Source organism: Myotis davidii, unplaced genomic scaffold, assembly GCF_000327345.1.
Source record: "Myotis davidii unplaced genomic scaffold, ASM32734v1 scaffold415, whole genome shotgun sequence".
Classification (NCBI taxonomy): domain Eukaryota; kingdom Metazoa; phylum Chordata; class Mammalia; order Chiroptera; family Vespertilionidae; genus Myotis; species Myotis davidii.
In genome coordinates, this window is record NW_006287951.1 from 3,937,176 (window position 1) to 3,959,068 (window position 21,893).

Here is a 21,893-nt window from a genome sequence, read left to right on the forward strand (position 1 = left end):
AAATAATTAAATAGACAGCCTGAGAAAGTCCTTGCCTAGCAATAATCTAAATGCACAGAATTCTCCAATCAAAAGCTAAAGTGGATGGATGGAAGGATAAATAACAAGACCCAAATATAGGGTGTCCCAAAATTCACGCAAGATTTGAATTTTGCATGAGCATTAACAACAACAACAAAAAATAAAAGCCTAATTTTACTTGGTTTATTGAACCAGATTCTAATATCTGTTGCCCTTTGATTTCAATCCCTTCAATTTGATAAGCATTACCAAGTACCAATTATGGCCCAGGAGCAGGGACAATGAAGACCAATGAAGACTTACCTCAGCTTCAAGAACACATATAGGCTCAAAGTGAAGAGATGGAAAAAATATTCCATGAAAGAAGAAAGTAGAGATAGCTATAACAATCATAAATATATATGCACCAAACATCAGAGCACCTAAATATATTAAGCAAATACTAATAGATGGGAAAAACAGACCTCAATACAACATTAGGGAACTTCAATATCCCATTTTCAAAAATAGATAGACCATATAAACATAAAATGAAGAAAATGTTGGGTTTGAACCATACATACTTCAGAGCAAAAGGAACAGACAAATGCTGAGCATTCCATCCAACAGATGCAGAAGACACATTCTTCCTAAGCACACATGAAAACTTTTTCAGGACTAATCACATATTTCATAAAACAAGCTTTAGCAAACTCAAAGCTGAACTCATATCAAGTATCTTTTCTGACCAGAATGGTAGAAACTAGAAATCAGTAACACAGAAAATTGAAAAATCACAAAATGTGGAGATTAAACAAAATGCTACTGAACAACCAATGAGTCAAAGAAGAAATAAAACGGGTAATCAAGAAATGCTTTGAAACTAACAAAAATGGAAGCACAACATATTAAAACCAATTGAATGCTGCAAAAACATTTCTAAGAAAGCTACAACAATAAATCCCTATATTAAGAAACAAAAAAGATCTCAAATAATCAATCTCACTTATACACCTCAGAGCACTAGAAAAAGAAAAACTAAGCCCAAACAAGCAGGAGGAAGGAAACTAAATAAAGATCAGAGAGAAATAAATGGAAAAGATCAATGAAATTAAGAGTTGGAGTTTTTGAAGAGAAAAAAAATTGCCCAACATTTAGCTAAACTTCCTCAGAAAAAAAGATGACTCAAATAAAATCAGAACTAAAAGGATATTATAAATTGATACCACAGAATACAAAGGATCATGAGAAGCTAGTATGAACAATTATATGCCAATAAACTAAACAACCGAGAAGAAATGGATGAATTCATAGCAACATACAAGTATGACTAAATCACGAAGAAATATAAAATGTTAACAGACTGATTACTGCTATGAAGATTAAATCAGTAATCAAAAACCTCCCAAAATAGAAAATGCCAGAACCAGATTGTTTCACAGGTGAATACTACACCAAATATTTAAAGAAGAATCCATGCCAATCCTTCTCAAACCAATCTCTTCCAAAAAATGAAAAGGGAGGAAACCCTCTCAAATTCATTTTATGAGGCCAGCATTATACACATAACAAAGTCATATGATACTGAATGGAGAGTATAGATGTAAAAATTCTCAGTAAAATATTACCAACCCAAATTCAACAGCACATTTAAAAAAAGCATTCACCATGATCAAGTGGGATTTGTTCCTGGGATGCAAAACTGATTCAACATATGTAAATCAATAATGTGATATACCACATTAACATAAGGAAACAAAAATCATAAGATCTTCTCAATAGGTGCAAAAAAACTTTTTTTTCAAATACATGATAAAAAACAGAGTACAGAAGAAACATATCCAACCTCAATAAAAACCATATATAACAAACCCACAGCCAACATTATACTCAGTTATATACTAGTAAGGTTGAAAGCTTTTTCTCTAAGATCAAGGACAAGAGTAGGGTTAACACTTTCACCACTCCTGTTCAACAGAGTACTGGAAATCCTAGCCATAGCAATCAGGCCCGAGAAAAAAAAAAAGGATCTCTTACCCTTTGAGACAACGTGGAGGGACCTGGAAAGTAACATGCTAAGTGAAATAAGTCAGTCAGAGAAAGACAAGTACCACATGACTGCACTCATATGTGGAATCTAACTGGGGGGTGGGAGGGGAGGGGACATTATGTAATACTTTCATCAATAAAGAATTTTATAGATAAGTAGAATTATAAATTTCAAAAGAGAGTATATAAAATATCAATCTATACACTAACAAGTTCCACATAAATTGACTATTACTATATATTGACTATTATAAATAAAATAAAAACACTTAAAATGTACCTGCATTGCACTTTTCCCCAGTTTCACCACTTCAAATAATGTGACAGGCTCCCCTTCACCATTCTGTTGAGGGTGCCCATTAGCTCTTCCACGGCCTGTTCCTCTAATTCCAGCTTCAATTCTACTCTTCTCTCCTGGAGATTTTCGAGGTTTCTTATTTGTAGACTGAAGAAAAGATGAAGAAAAAAAATAAATGCAGGCATACTTTGCTTTAGGCAGAATGATCTCAAATTATGTTTAATCCTGTGAAAGGTAGTTAGCACTATATGACTAAAGGCAAGAAACATAATCTAACCATAGGAAGATTTACAATTGTTTTCAGTGATAAAAGCACAAGTTAATTTAGAAAGGCATGAAAATAAAGTTAAAGAAAAAGGATTTAGTATTTTGTACAACAATAATGCCAAGGTTGAATATTTTAACCATGTCCCCTCTTGACATATCCTTCTTTGTACCCTCCTCAATACTCTCCTTCTTCAGAAACCCTGCTCAATAAAACTACTTGGAAATAGTGTATATTTGACTTCTACTTAAGTTCACAAATATTTCTTAGCCACTCATGCAACAACTATACATTTAAACATATTTGGAACCACTCTAGGTACTGGAAATATGGAAATAAGCAAAGTAAACATTCCTGCCTTGCTGGAGTTTACAAACTTCAATTAACATCCCATCTCATGCCCCAAGTTTTCAAATTTTTAAAATTGATTTTAGAGAGAGGGAAAGCAGAGAGTAGGGGAGGGGAGAGAGGGAGAGAAAGGAAAAGATGGAGAGAAACATCGATCTGTTGCCCCACCCATCCATGCATTCATTATTTGGTTGATTCCTGAGTGCTCTGACGGGGGATCAAACCTGCAACCTTGGCATATCATTGATTCTTGTATGTGCTCTGCAACCTTGGAGGACACTCAAACCAACTGAGCTACCTGGGTAGGGCTCATGTCACCAGTTAAAAAAAAAAAAAATCAACACTAACTACCACTTTACCTATGAATTGCTTGCACTTGCTGTTATTATTCGCATAAATTTCATTTATATATAAACGCATCATGATTGCTGCTTTGCCAAACTCACCTATGAAATTAATGTTGTTAATTATAATAAATATTTCTGGAAACTCTCAACAGGTCTCATGATATCTTCCTTTCATTTCAGATACCTTCTCCCTCCCTATATTCCTTATCTGTTTAGTGTTACCTTAGGTCTCGCTTGAGCAAGCATGTCAAACTCGCAGCCCATAACGAATATTTTTGCGGCCCAGCCAATATAACGGTATGTAAGAAACATTTCAATAAAGATTTCATAACTTAATTTTTATAAATCCTGTTATATATAGTTATTAATAACAAACAATGTTCGATAATACTGATTACCATAATAGTGGTTGCATTCATTTCCCTTACGCGCCTTATGCGCAGGCGCACCATTTCTCTCCACTAATACTAGCAGCAAGTATTTTAGCAGCCAATTGCTAAATTATTAAAATGTTCTCTTATTTTATGTTAACAATTACTCATTTACTTCAGCCCTTTGTATTCAGCATGTCTCTATCAAAATAAACCTATGTTTCTATGAAAATTGAAGCTTTTGTTTTTTTGCAGCCCAAATAAACTTAAACTTGTTTATTTGGCCCGTGTTAGCCTTTGAGTTTGACATGCTAGCTCTTGAGCGTCTGTTCTCAGTATTTATGTTCTTTTGAGTGATTTATTTTCCTAATAGCTTGTTCAGTTATTAATTTATTGCCCTTCACCTCCAAATCCACCCTTATTTGCCCCACTTTGTGATGCTGGAGCTGAACCCTGTAAACATTTATCTTTTGCCATCTGCTGCAGTGGTAGGCTTTGTAACTAGAGGGCACTGGAGGAATACTACAAAGCATGTAGCATGGAGGGGCTTCTCTCCCAGCTTACAGTATTGTTCCCTTCATTTTATATCCCTGTGTTCTTAGTACACTTTCACTCCTTTTAATAAATAGCCTTACAACCACTTTTGTGTGTGGATTTATACATAGTGAGCTTACTGCTTATTTAATTATATTATTTAGAAGTTTTTTATTTACCCCCTCAAAATGGTGAAGACAGTACAGAGAATTCCTATATACATCACATCTAGTTACCATTTGTCTGATATATTTGCTACAATTTAATGAACCAATATTGGTACATTAACAAAAGTCCATGCTTCAGACTTCCTTAGTTTTTGCCTAATGACCTTTTTCTTTTTGAGGACTCCACCCAGAATAAATAAACTACTCTTGGCTGTGACGGTTTTTAGATTTGCCTGATTTTTGGTGACCTTGACAGTTTTGAGAAATTACTGGTCAAGTATTTTGCACAATGCTTCCCAACTGGGTTTGTCTCTTGTTTTTCCCATGACTAGACTGGAACTGTAGGTTTGGGATGATCTGAGAGATAAAGTGTTACTTTTAAGTTCCTCATCATTATCAACAAAATTTTTGGTAATTAGGCATAAAGTGATTATACACACTCACATGCAAGGCTTTGTGTGGATGTTATTTTCAAAGCACTATAAACACTTAGAAGGATGATTACTGAATAATACGGTAAAATTATTTTTAGCTTTGTATGAAACTGCAAAACTATCTTCCAAATGGCTGTACCATTTTGTTTATCCACCAGCAAAAAATAAGAGTTCCTGTTCCTTCACATGCTTGCCATGAAATTGTTAATAGTCAGGTTTTTAAATTTCAGCCATTCTAACAGATGTGTAATGGTATCTTTCTTAATTTGCAATTCCCGAATGACACATCATTCATTCCTATATGTCCTTCCAGAGACATTTAAACATAATAAAAAAATGCAAAAGTAAAATTTTTAAAAGGCATAAATAAATGGAAAACCTATCACATGTACATAAATTGGAAGACTCAGTATTGTTAAGATGTCAATAGTACCCAAAGTGATCAACAGATTCAATAAAATACCTATCAAAATCCCAATGACCTTTTTGGAGAAATAGGAAAAAAAAATTTTATTTAATAGAAAATCTCAAAGGATGTTGAGTAGCCAAAACAATCTTGAATAAAGAACACTGAAAGACACACATTTTCTGATCGCAAAACTTACTACAAAGCTACAGTAATCAAAACTGTAGTGCTAACATAAAGGCAAGCCTACCAATTGAAAAGAATAGAGACCCAAGAAATAAACCCTGACATACACGGTTAAATACTTTTTGACAAGAGTACCAACACTATATGTGACATGGCACCAGAGTTAAGTTAGGGTTTTTCAAAATGCTGACACGCCGAGCTCAAAAGGTTCGCCATCACTGGAATAGGAGAACGTATTTGCAAATCATGTATCTGATTATGAAATCAATACCCAGAATATATAAAAGCCTCTTAAAACAACAAAACAACATATCTGAAAATGGTTAAAGGACTCATTTGAATAGACATTTCTCCAAAGAAGATAAACAAATGGCCAATAGGCACATGAAAAGATGCTCAATATCACTAATCAATGGAAAAATGAAAATCAAAACTACAATGAGATGCCACCTTATACCTACAAGGGGCTATTATCATAAAAAGAGAAACCAAGTCTTGGCAGGTGGCTACTAACAAAAAAATAATATAAGTCTTGGGAAGGATTTGGAAAAACTGCAATTCTTATGCACTGTTGCTGAAAATGTAAAATATGGTACAGCTATTGTGGATAACAGTATGGCTGTTCCTCAAAATATTAACAATAGAATTCAATGTGATCCAGCAATTTACACATCTGGATATATATCTAAAAGAACTGAAAGCAGAGTTTCAAAAGATATCTGTATAACCATGCTCATAGCAACATTGTTCATAATAGCTAAAACTTGGAAGCAATCCATTGGTGGATGGATAACCAAATGTGCTATACATGTACACTGGAATGTTAATTCAGTCTTAAAATGGAAGAAAATTCTGACATATGCTACAACATGGATGAACCTCGAGGACATTATGCTAAATGATGTAAGTTAGTAACAAGAAGACAAATACTATATGATTCCACTTATATCAGATACTTAGTCAAAATCAGAGTCAACAAGTGGAATGGTGATTGCCAGAGACCAAGGGGAGGAGAGAATGGGGAGTTAAAGATGGATGGTGGTAATGACTGCACAACATTATGAATATATTTCATACAACTGAACTGTACACTAAAAAATGATTAAGTTGGTTAAATCTTACTTGTATTTCAACAATAAAAATATTGAGAAAAAAACTAAAAGAACTGCAAACAGGGTCTAAAAAGATATCTTATGCAGAGATGTGCATCATCCTATTTTCATTATCACTATATTTTGTAGTCAATTTCAATCAAGATCTAGAAAATGTCTTATTATTTTCTAAAAGCTACAATGCTCCACAGCAGAGATGTATGTTACTTTACTTAGCCATTAATCTTTTGATGGACATTTATTTTGTTTGGGATCTTCTATTATTACAAGTAATAATACAACAAATAAGCCTGTGTATGTTTAGGAATATTTGTGTGTGTAAAAGTAAAATACCCATAATTCTCACACTCAAAAGCCTTTTAGCATTGGTTATAAATATGGCAAAAAATATAGATAAAAAACAAAAACCTATTTGATCTTATCTAGGTTCTATCCATATTTCCCCCCATTATCAAAAGGATGATTTTCCTAGTACAGATCTAGACAGTAATATATAGTAACTACTGGCCTGGTGCACAAATTCATGCACATCAAAAGGCAATTAGAAAAATATTTTAATATCGCTATTTGCCCTTTATAATAGAAGTGTCAGAGATGAAAGAAAATTAGCAAAATGTGTATGTAAATAATATTTAAATTGACTAATAAATAACACATGATATAACAACAAAGATATGATATAAAACCAACACTGATGCCAAAACCGGTTTGGCTCAGTGGATAGAGCATCGGCCTGCGGACTGAAAGGTCCCGGGTTCGATTCCAGTCAAGGGCATGTACCTGGGTTGCGGGCACATCCCCAGTAGGAGATGTGCAGGAGGCAGCTGGTCGATGTTTCTCTCTCATCGATCTTTCTGACTATCTCTCTCCCTTCCTCTCTGTAAAAAATCAATAAAATATATTTTTAAAAAAACAACACTGATAAAAACAGTGACTGATAAATTGATTAAACTTATTCTAATATCTCTCTGTATACCACAGTAAGAGTAAAAAACACTTTCAGAGTGCTTTACTAATTTCTCTTGTGATGAAGTATTTACACCATTAATATCACATGCTCTTCGAACTTGAGAGAAAGCAACATATAACTGACCATGTCTGAAAATGGATTCAGGTAGGAATATTCCTACTGTCTAGATTGGCGCCAGCGAGAGGTTTATATGTATCGCACATGTTTGAGTCAATGTTTATTTTTAAATTGCCAGTGCGTGTCATATGTGCCAGCCAGTCAGTCAGTTGGACAGACATGGTTGGTCACTTAGCCTTTTATATATATAGTTGATGCAGAAAGACAACCCAAAAGCTGATGTTCAGAAAGACTGTCACTATTAAAAGAGTAAGGTAGAGGGAAAATCATAACAGGGCTCACTCAATCTCTAGCTTATATACAAGGAGTACAATTTGAAGAGTAATAATTCATACACAATCCTTTAATTACTTGTGACTTGCCAGGCTGCCTTTCCTATACTTTTTTGGCCACACAGGTCAGGTCACCTGTAGTCCCATTACTGAACAAGGACCAAAGGTGCTCTCAAATGAAAGAAATGGATGATGTTCTATGTAAAACGTGCTTGGTTGGTCTAGTTCTCATGTTGTGCCATCTTAACAACTGAGTCTTTGTCCTGGATGGTGTCAGTTAGTGGTTAGAGCACCGGCCCGTGCACTAAAGGGTCAAGGGTTCGTTCCCCATTCCAGGGCACAACTTAGGTTGCAGGTTCAATGCCTGGCCCTGGTCAGGGAGCATGCGGGAGGCAACCAATCAATGTCTGTCTGCCTTTTTTTCCCTTCACTCCCACTTTCCACTCTCTCTAAAAATGAATGAAAAAATAATGAATGAGGCTTAACAAAATAAAAAAATAAAGAGCTGAGTCTTGGCCTTAATTTGCAGGTTAATAATACCTTAGTAATCTACTCAGTAACCCAGTTCCTCTTGAACTAGTCTTATCCTACCACTAGAGGCCCGGTGAATGAAATTTGTGCACTCGTGGGGGGGAAGTGTCCCCTCAACCCAGATTGCAAGAGGGCGCAGACCAGGCCAATGGACCCCACTGATGCACGATCGAGGCTGGGGAAGCATGTGGGAGGTTGGCCAGCTGGGGAGGGAACGCAGGAAGGCTACAGGGTATGTCCAGCCAGTCTCGCTCAGTCCCGATTGTCCGGACCCCAGCAACAAGCTAACCTACCGGTTGGAGCGTCTGCTCCCTGGTGGTCAGTGCACGTCATAGCGAGTGGTTGAGTGGCCTTAGCATATCATTAGCATATTATGCTTTGATTGGTTGAACGGACAACCAGATGACCGGACACTTAGCATATTAGGCTTTTATTATATAGGATTATCCATTTACTCCAGGGACTAAAGTCCTATCCTTGAATCCCAGGCCACAACAGTCTGCCAGACCTGCATACACACTAGCTCTTCTAGCTCAACACAGATCTTTAAATGCTTACTGATCCCAGAGACATAGTCTTCTTCATGGAAAAAGATAAGCTTACTCCATCTACTCCCAACCTAGGAAATCTTTCTTCCATTAATAGCAAGTGGAACTCTTCCCAAATACTGCTTCAACTTAGAAGTCATGTGTAGTTTATGTTTTGACTCCTGGAGTCTCACTTATTTTACCTTTCATAATTCATGCCCAAATGATACATGTGATATTACTGCTAAATATGCATAATCTGAATTTGACTCAATTTATAGAATACAGGTATTAGAAATCAGATTTTTTTGCTCAGAAAACACAACTTTGATTTCTTTATTCATCATGTAGTTACTATGTACCAGACACATAAAAACATTGACCCTTGCACGTAGCACAACACATCCTATATAATAAAAGGCTAATATGCAAATCGACTGAACGGCAGAACGACCAGTTGCTATGACATGCACTGACCACCAGGGGCAGCTCCTGTGTTGAGCGTCTGCCCCTGGTGGTCAGTGCACTCCCACAAGGGGAGTGCCGCTCAGCCAGAAGCTGGGCTCCTGCCTGGCAAGCGCAGCGGTGGTGGTGGGAGCCTTTCCCGCCTCCACTCCAGTTGGACATCCCCCAAGGGCTCCCAGGCTGCAAGAGGGCACAGGCCGGGCTGAGAAACTGCCCCCTGCCCCCAAGTGCACGAATTTCGTGGACTGGGCCTCTAGTAGCTTTCAAAGAGCTTACAGTATTTAAGATGTACTTTTGAACATTCTAATACAATTGTCAATTGATGGTGGAGGAGAAATGCTTGTGCTTTCTTTTTCATAAACATTGGTGTAAGAAAGATTTCTATGGTCCACAGAGTAAATAATATAGACCCTAGGGTTATATGTTCATTGCTGTAGCTAATTCAAAGCAAACAGTAGGAAGAAAAAGATGTTAATAAATATCTGTGGAAAAATAAAACTACCTAAAACAAAGCCTGCCTCAATGTATTATGTAATGAATGTTATGGACAATATTCTCAGGAAGTAACAAAGATATACACTCTTTACTGCATCTTTGTGAAAATGTTGCAATTTAGTGTCAGAGGTTTTTAATTAATCTTTAAGACAAATGCCTTACTACAACTATATACTATTTAATCTAAATGTATACTTACACTTCAGAAAAAAAAATAAATAAATAAATGTATACTTACACTTCAGGTAAACAGTTTTAAGTAAAAGTTAGTATGGCAGTATAGGAAAATTATTCAAAATTACTTTATCCCAAAGCTATGAATAGGATACACTGCAGTATGAATGAGCAATAACTTTTCTATAAGCTTTAAGAGACACAGAGACACCAACTTTCTTTACCTTTGTGCCTTACCTGTATTTATTCATGTTATAAATATGAAATAACCCCTACCTTTCACAAATAATGTATAAACGTAACTGCAACAGCTTAGCGCAAAATCTTTAAATACATATAATTGAAAGAAAAACAGAAACGCAAATAACTACAATATAATATAGTAAACTATAGTATATAAAAATATTCTGTAAAGGGATTTGGTTCAAGACAAGTGTTGAAAGGGCTCTATGAAGGAAAAGATTATTTCCAGTAGCTGTGAACAGGAAAAGTTTCACAGAATAGATGAGCTGCAAGTTGGAATTTAATGAATTAGTAAAATTAGTAAGGTCAGCATAAATAGAACTTAGGAAACGAGGATTCCAGAAAGACAAAACACCATAAACTAAGGCAGTGATGGCGAACCTTTTGAGCTCGGCGTGTCAGCATTTTGAAAACACCTAACTTAACTCTGGTACCGTGTCACATATAGAAATTTTTTGATATTTGCAACCATAGTAAAACAAAGATGTATATTTTTGATATTTATTTTATATATTTAAATGCCATTTAACAAAGAAAAATCAACCAAAAAAATGAGTTCGCGTGTCAGAGGTAACATAGGTTCGCCATCACTGGACTAAGGTGTAGAAGTAGGAAAGCACAAGCCACGTGCAGAAGGACAAAGATATGTATCTGACTGAATGAAAGGCTATCACTAGGGAAACACAATAAAATATTAGGTGTAAGGTAAGTCAAAAGAACATTCCCCAAAACAAAGACACTGCTTGCTATTTGAACCAGTTTTTGCAAAGGTCAACCTGGTACCCTGGCCGGTGTGGCTTAGTTGGTTGGTGGGTTTGATTCCTGGTCAGGGCACATATCAAGTACCAGGTTCGATACTTGGTAAGAGCATATGCTAGAGGCAACCGATGTATTTTTAAAAAAGTGAACCTGGAAGTATTTAAAAGGATGAAAGGAAAACAAAAAAGATTAAAAGTAGAGAAATAGTAGAAGGGAATTACAGAGAAGACACTGTGAAATAAAATTTCATCAGATGTACAAGCTCATTAGATATAGTAGAAAGGGGAAGAAACTTTTGAGTAGAAAATTCAATAGTGACTCATGTTTTAATTCTGGGTTTCTGGAAAAATTTTGGTATACTTTAAGAAAATTAAGGAAGTCAGAACTAAAAACTAGTCCATGGAAATTCATATTGAAGCATTAGGAATAAAGTGGCATCATATCTGCAACTTATTCTCAAACAGTTAAAAAATAAATAAGAGGTATATAATATATACTTATATATGATGCTACTATACATAATATATATGCATATGTGTTTGTATACATAGAAAATATAAAACAAATCTAGTAAAATGCTAACAGCTGGACAATCTGCATTCTTGTAACTCTTCTATGTCTGAAATTATTTCAAAATAAAAAGAATTTTAAAAAGGAAAAAAAAGAGTGGTGATTTAACAGAATTAAACACCATTTATTAAATAAGCATGTATTGAAAAGTCAGACACAGTTAAAAAAGATACAGCTTAACTTCTAGAGGGAGAGAGACAGTAAGTAAATAAAATGTATACTATGTTAGATGGCAATAGTGCTCTAAAGAAAGGAGAAAACACACACACACACAAACACACACACACACGCACATGCACACGCACACGGAAGGGAATTGTAAGTCCCCTTGGGTAGAAGTAAGGATTTGCCATTTTAAATCTTTATGGGAGGCCTCAACAAGAAGATGAAACAGAGGGCCCTGAAACAAGGAGCAAGACTTAAAGGACTGAGCAAAAGCATAATGATGGTGGGTTTGTCTAGTTTTGTAGAAAAAATAATTTATGTTTATTTTCAAATCAATTGGATAGGATTTGCTGATAGAATGGATACAGGCTGAGAAAGACAGAGTCAAAATGACTAAAAGATTTATAGCCTGAGCAGCCAGAGAGATGAAGTTGCCATATGGAAGAGAGGTGGGCAGGGGAATAGAAAGCTTGGGAGTTTCGTTTTTAAAACATCTTTGGCCCATTAAATATTTAAGTAAAGATGTTCAACAAACATTTGGTTATGAGTCTGGAGTCCAGGCCGGAGATATAAATCTAAGTGACATAAGCTTAGATGTGTTATTTTAAGTTATGAGATTGGATGTGATCATCAAAAGAGTAGTGTGTGTAGACAGAGAAAATGCTGTCCATTATTTGTTAATGCAATCATAGAGTTAGTATAAACATGATACTGTATAGTGTTTACTTAGAGATCAGTAATTACTTGCGTAGAGAGCTATAACAAATATGAATTAGGACAACTGCAAAATAAAGGTGGTTTAATAAGTAGCAAAAGTCTTTGAAATAACAGTACTCCAAAAAGAAATAACAAAAGCGAGATGTCCCCTAAGAACTAAGAAATGGAAAACAATATTGCCCATATCAGAAAGTCCTTATATATACTATTACTATCATGTGACTGAGTAAATGACTGAGTAAATGAATAAAACCAGAAATCCATCAAGTCTTCCTCAAAAGTATAAATAGTATTAAAATCTTATATAATAAAATGGTAATATGCAAATTGACCCTGACAGCAGAATGACCAGAATGACCACTGGACCAGTAACTATGAGGCGAATGGCCACCCACGGTGCGGGTAGTTACATCCTAGGCCAGTATCTTCACTGACAAGGTCAACCTTTACCTTAACTGAGCCTATCTGTCTTTTTGCATGTAACCCACCATTCTCTGGAGTATTATCTCAATTTGTTGAGGTTCTGCTTCCTGGCATATGCCAACAGTTTGGCTCAAATAAACTCACAAAAATTCTTTACAGGTTTCACCCGGTTTTTTTACATTAACAAACCAATGAATGCATAAGAAAGTGGAACAACGAATCAATATTTTTCTCTCACTTTCTTGCTTTCTCTCAAACTACTTAATAATTTTTTATTTTTTGTAAGAAAATCTCCATGCAATTTTCAGAACAGGTACTGGGGCATAACTCAAATCTGACCATTCTGACAATTATACCTCTCAATATTAAGTAATAGCTTGGCATTTTGGCATTCTTAAAAAAAAGAGTTTGGAAGTTAGAATCTTTTACTATTATAAATAATACTACAACAAGTAAGTGTGTGGCAAATTACATTAGGAAAGTTACCACTTTCTATTTTTGTTTTGTACTTCGTTAACTGTATATAAGACCTATTTCATAATATTGGTGTGAAGATTTAAGCGACATAAAAATTACCATCTCAGTGCAAAGTCCAGAGTACAAACTCAGAAAGTCTTGTTTGTTTCCAAGATCAAGACATAGTCCTGGGTCAGGTGGAAGTGTAGGTAGATAGCTATGTGAGTTAACGAGTATGAAAATATGGACTCAAGTCTAATTAACACAAGTCTCTAGAATGTTATTATCTTACCTGGTCAACATTTTTTTTTTAAATTTTTATAAACATGAGATGAACATGTACTTACTACAAATTCAAGTAAGAAATCACATAGGCAAAAGTTTATTCTCCTACCTTCAAGCAAGTTTAGTCTAATTTCCAATTTTGCTTGTATATCCATGAGTCCCAGAAAAAGCAATGTAATTTGCCTAGAGTCTCAGAAAAATCATATAAAGGGGAGCTAGAATCGTCTCAGCTTCTAAGTGCAAGACTCTTTCACTTTTCTCAAAATGTTTTTGTAAAAAATGTACCACCAAATACTTCTACAAAATTAAGAGGAATTATAAAGAGTGACTACAATGCATATCTTTTCCTCCATAATATTTTGCCCTTTAAATAAACGTGGAGGATAAAAGTAAGGTAGAGAAAAATGGTAGAAGTCATCCTGGAAAAGTAAAGGGTATGAAGTTTCACTGAAGTTAATTAAAAACTGTGGGCAAACAAATAAACACTGATGAAACAGCAAACACATAAAAAAATACTAAGTCACTACAAAGAAGATATATCTATCTATGCCATATATATATATATATTTATATATATATATATAAAGCCAGCAACCAGAACGCCAGAAGGACCAGAATGACCGGTTGCTATGATGCCCACTGTGGCCAGAGACCAGCCCGATTAGCGGGTGGGGCCGGCTAGCCAACCTCCCATGGTCCCTCCCCCCAGCCAGACCCACCCTGTAGTCCTTTCCCAGACCAGCCCGATTAGGGGGTGGGGCCGGCTAGCCAACCTCCCATGGTCCCTCCCCCCAGCCAGACCCACCCTGTAGTCCTTTCCCCTGGCCAGCCCCGCCCCACTATTATGTATCCTAAAAAAGAGGCTGAAATATTCTATAATAAGAACTTTTATAAAACAGATAAAATTCCTAATGGCAAATATCATAAAAGTAGTGTAAATAGTACAAGCTTTAACTCCTTGACACATTCGTACTATTGTCTCAAAGAGCTTATGCTGCCTTAAATGATGACTCACGTACTCAGAATACATAAAGATATCCCTCAAAGTAAGAATGCTTAGAGCTCTCCCAAACTAATACTACCAAACAACAAACATAGGTTCTCACAAGAAATCAGAGTTGCATTTAAAAAGCAAGGAAGTCATAACTAACTATACCTCATTCCATATAAATCATTTCTATGTCTTCACGTAGAGTACCATTTACTTGTAAGAGAAACACAGAAAGCAAGAAAGATACTATAACCATTATCCCTTTTGTGATTACTACCTAAGGCAATTTATGAAGTAAAGTTACCAAGAATCTCTAGTAGTCACTAAAAGTATTAACAATACTAGAATTAACCAAAAGCTCTTATCAAGCTCCTTTACTTGGTCATCATTATAGAAACAAAGAAGAGAAGCATAATACATACTGGAGGCCGGCCAGGACGACCCCTTTTCCTTTTCCCTTTGACTTCAGTTTCTTCAAGTTCGCTGCCAGCATCAGAATGAGCAGTAGTTTCATTAGTTGAATCCCTAGAAAATGTGATATATTATTTTAATGAACAAATTAAGTCATAAATACAATGCAGTATTGTTCCACTACTTTCCTTACCTCCTATTATATGGATGGTTAGAAGTGGTTTATACTTCTACTTTAGCAAATCAAAAATGTTATCCTCCCTGGCTAATATCACATAACATTGAGTGAAATGAAGCTCTCAAATAGAGAAATAAAAAGGAGGAAATGACTATGGAAATGGCAGCTGCTATACAAAATATAAATGTAAAATACAATGGGAAAAGACTAATTCTTCAATATGAAAAGAAAGGTTTGGGAAGAATTTTACTCGTTTTATAAATCATGAAAGTCAGTGGTGGGCTGGTAATTGTTTAACAACTGGCTCTTCAAAAAAATATATATATATGCACATAAATTTAGAAATGTTACCAATATAAAGGTAAATTCCATGTTGCTCATTTATTCACATAAAATGATTTCGATAATTTTGCCAAAGTCCTGTATTCATAACTAACCTAAGGTTGCAAGTGAAAAACAAGTAGGGTTTTGACATGAAAGATAGCTTATACCTTTGTTCACTTGAATGAATAAAATGCAAGTGAAATGAAAAAGACATTTGTTGGAACTTAAATCATTATACAAAGGTATAAACAACTTCTTCACTGAATTGGATAACAAATCTCAAATACTGGACTGCTTCAATTTTTTGTGCTCTCATAATATAATGGCTATAGACTTGATACAAGTTTAATCTCATTGTTAATTTATCACTTTATTGAATCTATAACCAATTTATAAAACAATAAATTGAGCCCTGATTTACAATGTTTACTGATTTTCATAATGTAAGTATTCCCACCACAGCCAATTAACTGATTTTCATAATGTAAGTATTTCCACCACAGCCAATTTCAAACTACAAAATTAACATCACCAGAAGTGGGAAGTAATGAACAGTAATAGTACACCACTAAAAAGTGTTTACACCATATAGATAGAATAGATGTAAATAAAAAAATTAAAGAGCAGAAAATACTATGTAATTAGGAAGTGAAGAGTTTTGACTATTATTACTTTTACTTATAATATTATTTAATTTTAAGTTTACATGATTTAACTTTTTTAAATAGCTATGTTATATTCAATCAGGGTCAGAAAATTCCTAGAAATTAAATATTCAGCCCTCCAGGCCAATATAAGTTGGCTCCAGCATGGTACTGAAAAGGTATGGATAATCCGAACAAAAACTTATTCACTAAATTCTACATCAGTAACTATATATTGTCAATAGTCTTGACCATCTGTAGCTCAAAATTTTTAACTGCATGTGTAACATGCTTTTTTGAATTCTACCTCAAGTTCACCAAATACCACATGTAAAACTATGTTCAATACTGATTTATTTCTAGCTCTATGCTCATGGCCATACCACTAATTAACTAATTTATTAAGTTAATGCATGCATGTGCTTTAAGTTGTCATAAAATTTATTACTGTCACCACACCACTATCCTGTCTTACTCAAATTATTAGAATCACATCAATCTTCCTTGAGCCATCGGCTAACAAATCCTCTTAAGTTGTCCTCAGTATAAAAATTCTGTCTCTCATTCTTTCCATGATTACCTATAATCACCACTCCCTGAATTAATCTCATTTCCCTGCTTCTCCTAATTTCCTTGTCCAAGCCATTCTGTACAATGCTACCAGTAACATTCTTATAGCATGTTCCCTCCCTACTTGCAAATCTTCAAAGGTAATCTAGTACCTAAAACTATAAATAACAGTGATCTAATTCAGGGGTCACCAAACATTTTCTTATAAAACTATACTGTAAATATTTTAGTCTTGGGGGAGGGGGATCTCCACATCTTTATGTCTACTACTCAACTCTGGCACCATAGCATGAATGTGGCCAAGGACAATACATAAATGAATAGCCATTGTCCAATAATACTTAAAAACAGGCATCTGAGTCACTAGCAGAAGTTTGTTAGTTCCTGATCTAGTTGATCTTACTCATCTCTACTAAAGGACAATAAATCATATTATATTTTCTCCTCATTACAGTTCAAATAGACTATACTCAGCATATACTGTGTGCCAGTTTATATAAAACATGCACATAAACTTTGTAAAAAACACATACTATTTTCCCAATTCTAGATGAGGAAACAAAAGATATGAAAACCTGATATCTTGTCCATAAACACACACCTAGTTAAGTGGCAGAGTCCACTTAGTTATTAAGGTAAACTTCAATTTTCTATCTCCATGTCAGAATACTAGAATGCAAATTTTATGTTTTGTATTTCTCTTGTGTAAACAGAACCCACTTTTGATGCTTATAAAAATCTCCTGCTTGCGCTAGCCGGTTTGGCTCAGTGGACAGAGTGTCAACCTGGGGACTCAAGGGTCCCAGGTTCAATTCTGGTCAAAGGCATGTACCCTGGTTGCAGGCATATCCCCAATGGGAGGCATGCAGGAGGCAGCTGATTGATGTTTCTCTCTCATTGATGTTTCTAATTCTCTATCCCTCTCCCTTCCTCTCTGTAAAAAAATCAATAAAATATATTTTTAAAAAAATCTCCTGGCAACTACAGGATCTGGTTGGTTCCAGGTTATAATATGTGACCCATTAGTGAAACTAATTTATCCTTGAACAAGAGTTTACTGACAAAGAAGTACCATTTGTTTTCTAATTCTGCCAATTACATCCAGCTTTAAAGGTGAATGCTATTACCAACAAATAAGCTAATACACTCCAATTAGTGTATGTAGGAATGTTTATGAGAATATATACTACATAAATTTTTTAATGTCAATAGAGAAGATATAATACGAAGAAGAGTTTCACTTCACACTAACTCTGAATTCCAACATGCAGAATAACATTAAATTTGATCAATACTTTTCAATAAATGTTTGTTTTTACATATAAAAATATAAAATATCTATATTTCAATTTTAAAATTTTTAAATAGGAATTTCCATACAAATATGTAGAATTCCTGAATAGTAGTAACTCCATAATATATATGAAATTTATTTTAACTACTTCACTATCAAAAGCATTTAGATTGTGTCTAGTTTTGTGCTATTACAAATAGAGCTGAAACAACTTTCCTTGTATGTTAACTCTTACTATATACCAGTAAATATCTCTCTAGGATAGACACAATAGAATGCTGTGTGTGAAGGGTATGCTAATTTGAAGTTCAACCAACTGCTCTACACAAACTCTGTAAATAGCTAATGTTCACATTTATAAGACTATTGAACATTAAGAGAATGGAAAAATCAGATCAATTATTATAAAAACTAGAGGACCTGTGCACAGTGGGGTCCCTCGACATGGCCTGTGGGGATAGGGCCGAAACCGACTCTCCAACATCCCCCGAGGGGTCCCAGATTGCAAGAAGGCACAGGCTAGGCTGAGGGACGCCACCGGTGCAAGATCGGGGCTGCAGAGGGACCGTGGGAAGGCTCCAGGGCATGTCTAGCGATAGCCCGTCTCGCCCAGTCCCAAATGGCTGGACCCCAGCAGCAAGCTAATCAACCGGTCAGAACGTCTGCCCCCCTGGTGGTCAGTGCGTGTCATAGCAACTGAACAAATGGTTGAATGAATAGTCGGACACTTAGCATATTAGGTTTTTATTATATAGGACCAGAGGTCTGGTGCATGAAACTTGTGCATGGAGGAGGGGGTGTCCCGCAGCCTGGCCTGCATCCTCTCTAATCTGGGACCCCTCGGGGGATATCTGACTGCCGGCAGTTGGACATCCCTCTCGCAATCCGGGACCGCTGGCGCCTAACTGCTCACCTGTCTGCCTCATCGCCCTTAACCGCCTCTGCCTCAGCCCCCGCCACCATGGCTTTATCCAAAAGGACGCCCGGTCTATCTGGTCTAATTAGCATATTACCCTTTTATTAGTATAGATGATTTTTTTCCCTCCCTATATCTCTTTAAAATTCTATCTACCTCTCTCTAGTTCCACTGTAATGACTTTAGTTCAAGTTGTCAACAATCTCTGGCCTGGATACCGCAACATCCTCCTCCTATTAGTCTTCTTGCTTCTATTGTTGCCCCTTACAATTTAATCACTATACTGCACTAAGAATGATTTTTCTAGGTATGTCTTGTTAGTTCTCTTCCATGCTTAAAAACTCTACAGTGGTTTCCTACTATTCCTAGGAAGAAAGACTCCAAATCTTAATATGATTTAGCAGATTCTTATATGATATAGCCCCACTCTAGTCACAAGCCTTATCTCATGTCACTCTCTATTCCCAAACTGGGGAGTGGGGGTGGGAAGGAAACAAACAAAACCCAGCTTTATTTCAGTCCCTCAAACATACCATAACTCCTACTTTTTCAGGGTCTTTGCACATGCCATTCCTTCAGTCTTGAATTTATATACTGATCTATTCTTTCACCAAACCCTCACTCCACTTACTATCACCTGAACTATCTCACCCTTAGAAAAGTTGACTTGCCCAGCTGACATGGCTCAGTGGTTGAGCATCGACCTATGAATCAGGAGATCATGGCACATCCTCAGGTTGTGAGCTTGATCCCCACTGTGGGGTGTACAGGAAACAATCAATGATTTGCTCTCATCATTGATGTTTCTATCTCTCTCTCCCTGTCCCATCCTCTCTGAAATTAATAAAAAATATATACTTTTTTAAAAGTTGACTAAATCAAGGCATGTGTTAAAATTCTCATAAAATCCTCTAATTTACCTTTATAGCACTGAAGGCATTTAGATCTATATTTGTGGTTATTTGATTAGTATCTATCTATAATAAGCTTCATGCCAACAAGGACTCAAGTCTTCTTTTTTTTTATCCTCACCCAAGGATATGTTTTGGTTTGTTTTTTATTTTAGAGAGAGAGGAAGGGAGGGAGAGAGAAGGTAGGGAGAAAGGGAGAAATATCAATGTGAGAGAGGAACGTGGATCATCTGCCTACCGTATGCACTCAGACAGAGGATCTAACCTGTAACCTAAGTATGTGCCCTAACCGAGAATAGAACTGCAACCTTTTTGGTGTACCAATGACAGTACAACTGAGCCACCCAGCTAGGGCAAGGACTGATTCTCTTTTACATACTCTTTCTCCCTAAAATCTAGCATACCTCCTGGTACAGCATTATGTGGTGGAATATATATAGTAATTCATAGTATTTGACAATGCCTAATAGTAAGCAACACTATGATGACAAATTCATTGATAATTGTAATATTTAAGTAAGCCAGGAAATAATGAGGTCACTCACTACAGTGACCTTTCTAGTGCCTACATTACAAAAATCGGTATTATGTTTGAGTAAAGGGTGAATAAAGAAGCTTGAGGTAAGTAACTAGAAAAAGCTTAAATTGTATCTCCGATATTTGGAGGAAAGGAGGACAAGTATTGATGGTTTTTCAAGCAGGTAAAGTAGTTTGGACAGCTTCTTTGTCTTAGAGCTCTGAAGGAAAAACAGAGAGCCAGGAGACCAATGGAAAGCCAACTATAATCTCTTGGAAAAAAAGGTATATAAATAAACTGGATGTATTATAGATTTGTACACCTGTAACCTATATAATTTTACTAACCAATGTCACCCCAATAAATTCAATATAAAAATAAAAATTAAAGAAGTCTTTTGCACTAAAATATAAAATAAAACAAACTGGGATGATAAACATCCTATCTAATAAAAGAGAAACATGGTAATTGGCTACCCTTCCCATTGGCTAATCAGGGAGATATGCAAATTAACTGCCAGCCAAGATGGCCGCCGGCAGCCAGGCAGCTTGAAACTAACATGAGGCTTGCTTGCTTCAGTGACGGAGGAAACCAACATTCCCCGCCTGCTTTGCAGGCCACTGAGCCTGCAATTTGAAACATTTTAACAAATATAGAAGCTAAAAAAAAAAACCCCAGAAACCAGCTTTCAGCCAGCTGGGATCTCAGAGCTGGAGTCAGAGCTGGAGTTCATACAGAGTTTCGATTATAGAACTGAAACAAACCAGATACCTACTTTTAGCAGCGTAAGGCCTAAGAGCTGGAGCCTCAGAGCTAAAGCTGGCCCAGAATTTAAAAAAAGAGAAAAAAGGAGCGACTGGGAGCTTCTGTCATCCCGCCAGCCTGAAAACAGCCCTCAGCCCCTCACCCAGACTGGCCAGTCACCCCAGTGGGGACCCCCACCCTAAAGGGTATGTGACCAGCTGCAAACAGCCCTCAGCCCATCACCCAGGTTGGCCAAGCACCCCAGTGGGGACCCCCACCCTGAATTGTGTGTGACCAGCTGCAAACAGCCATCATCCCGTCACCCAGGCTGTCCAGGCACCCGAGTGGAGACCCCCACCCTGATCCAGGACACCCTTCAGGGCAAACCAGCCGGCACCCACCCGTGCACCAGGCCTCTACCCTATATAGTAAAAGGGTAATATGCCTCCCAGCACCGGAATCAGCGGAGCCGAGAGGCCTCCCGGCACCGGGATTAGTGTGACGGGGGCAGCGCCCAAACCCCCTCATCGCCCTGCGGCTCTGTGTGTGACAGGGGGCGGGGCCACAACCTCCCTATCCACCCTGCTCTGTTCATGACAGGGGAAGGCGTCCCAACCCCCTGATCAGCCCTGCTCTGTGCCTGATGGGGGGAGCTCCCCAACCCCCAATTGCCCTGTGGCTCTGTGGGTGACAGGGGGGGGCGCCAC

The 21,893-nt window shown here is 36.6% G+C and overlaps 1 protein-coding gene across 3 annotated transcripts in view; it reads right to left on the reverse strand.

Moving 5' to 3' along the window:
- The window catches only part of STAG1 (stromal antigen 1), a 336,264-nt gene that overhangs the window by 214,602 nt on the left and 99,769 nt on the right, over positions 1 to 21,893 (reverse strand). For all 3 annotated transcript variants that reach the window (XM_006759813.2, XM_006759812.2, XM_015561382.1), the window contains exons 3-4: positions 15,100 to 15,202; positions 2,330 to 2,494 (exon numbers count right to left, since the gene is read on the reverse strand). In XM_006759813.2, coding sequence (XP_006759876.1) covers positions 2,330 to 2,494; positions 15,100 to 15,202 — 268 coding nt within the window. The remainder of the gene's footprint in view (positions 1 to 2,329; positions 2,495 to 15,099; positions 15,203 to 21,893) is intronic.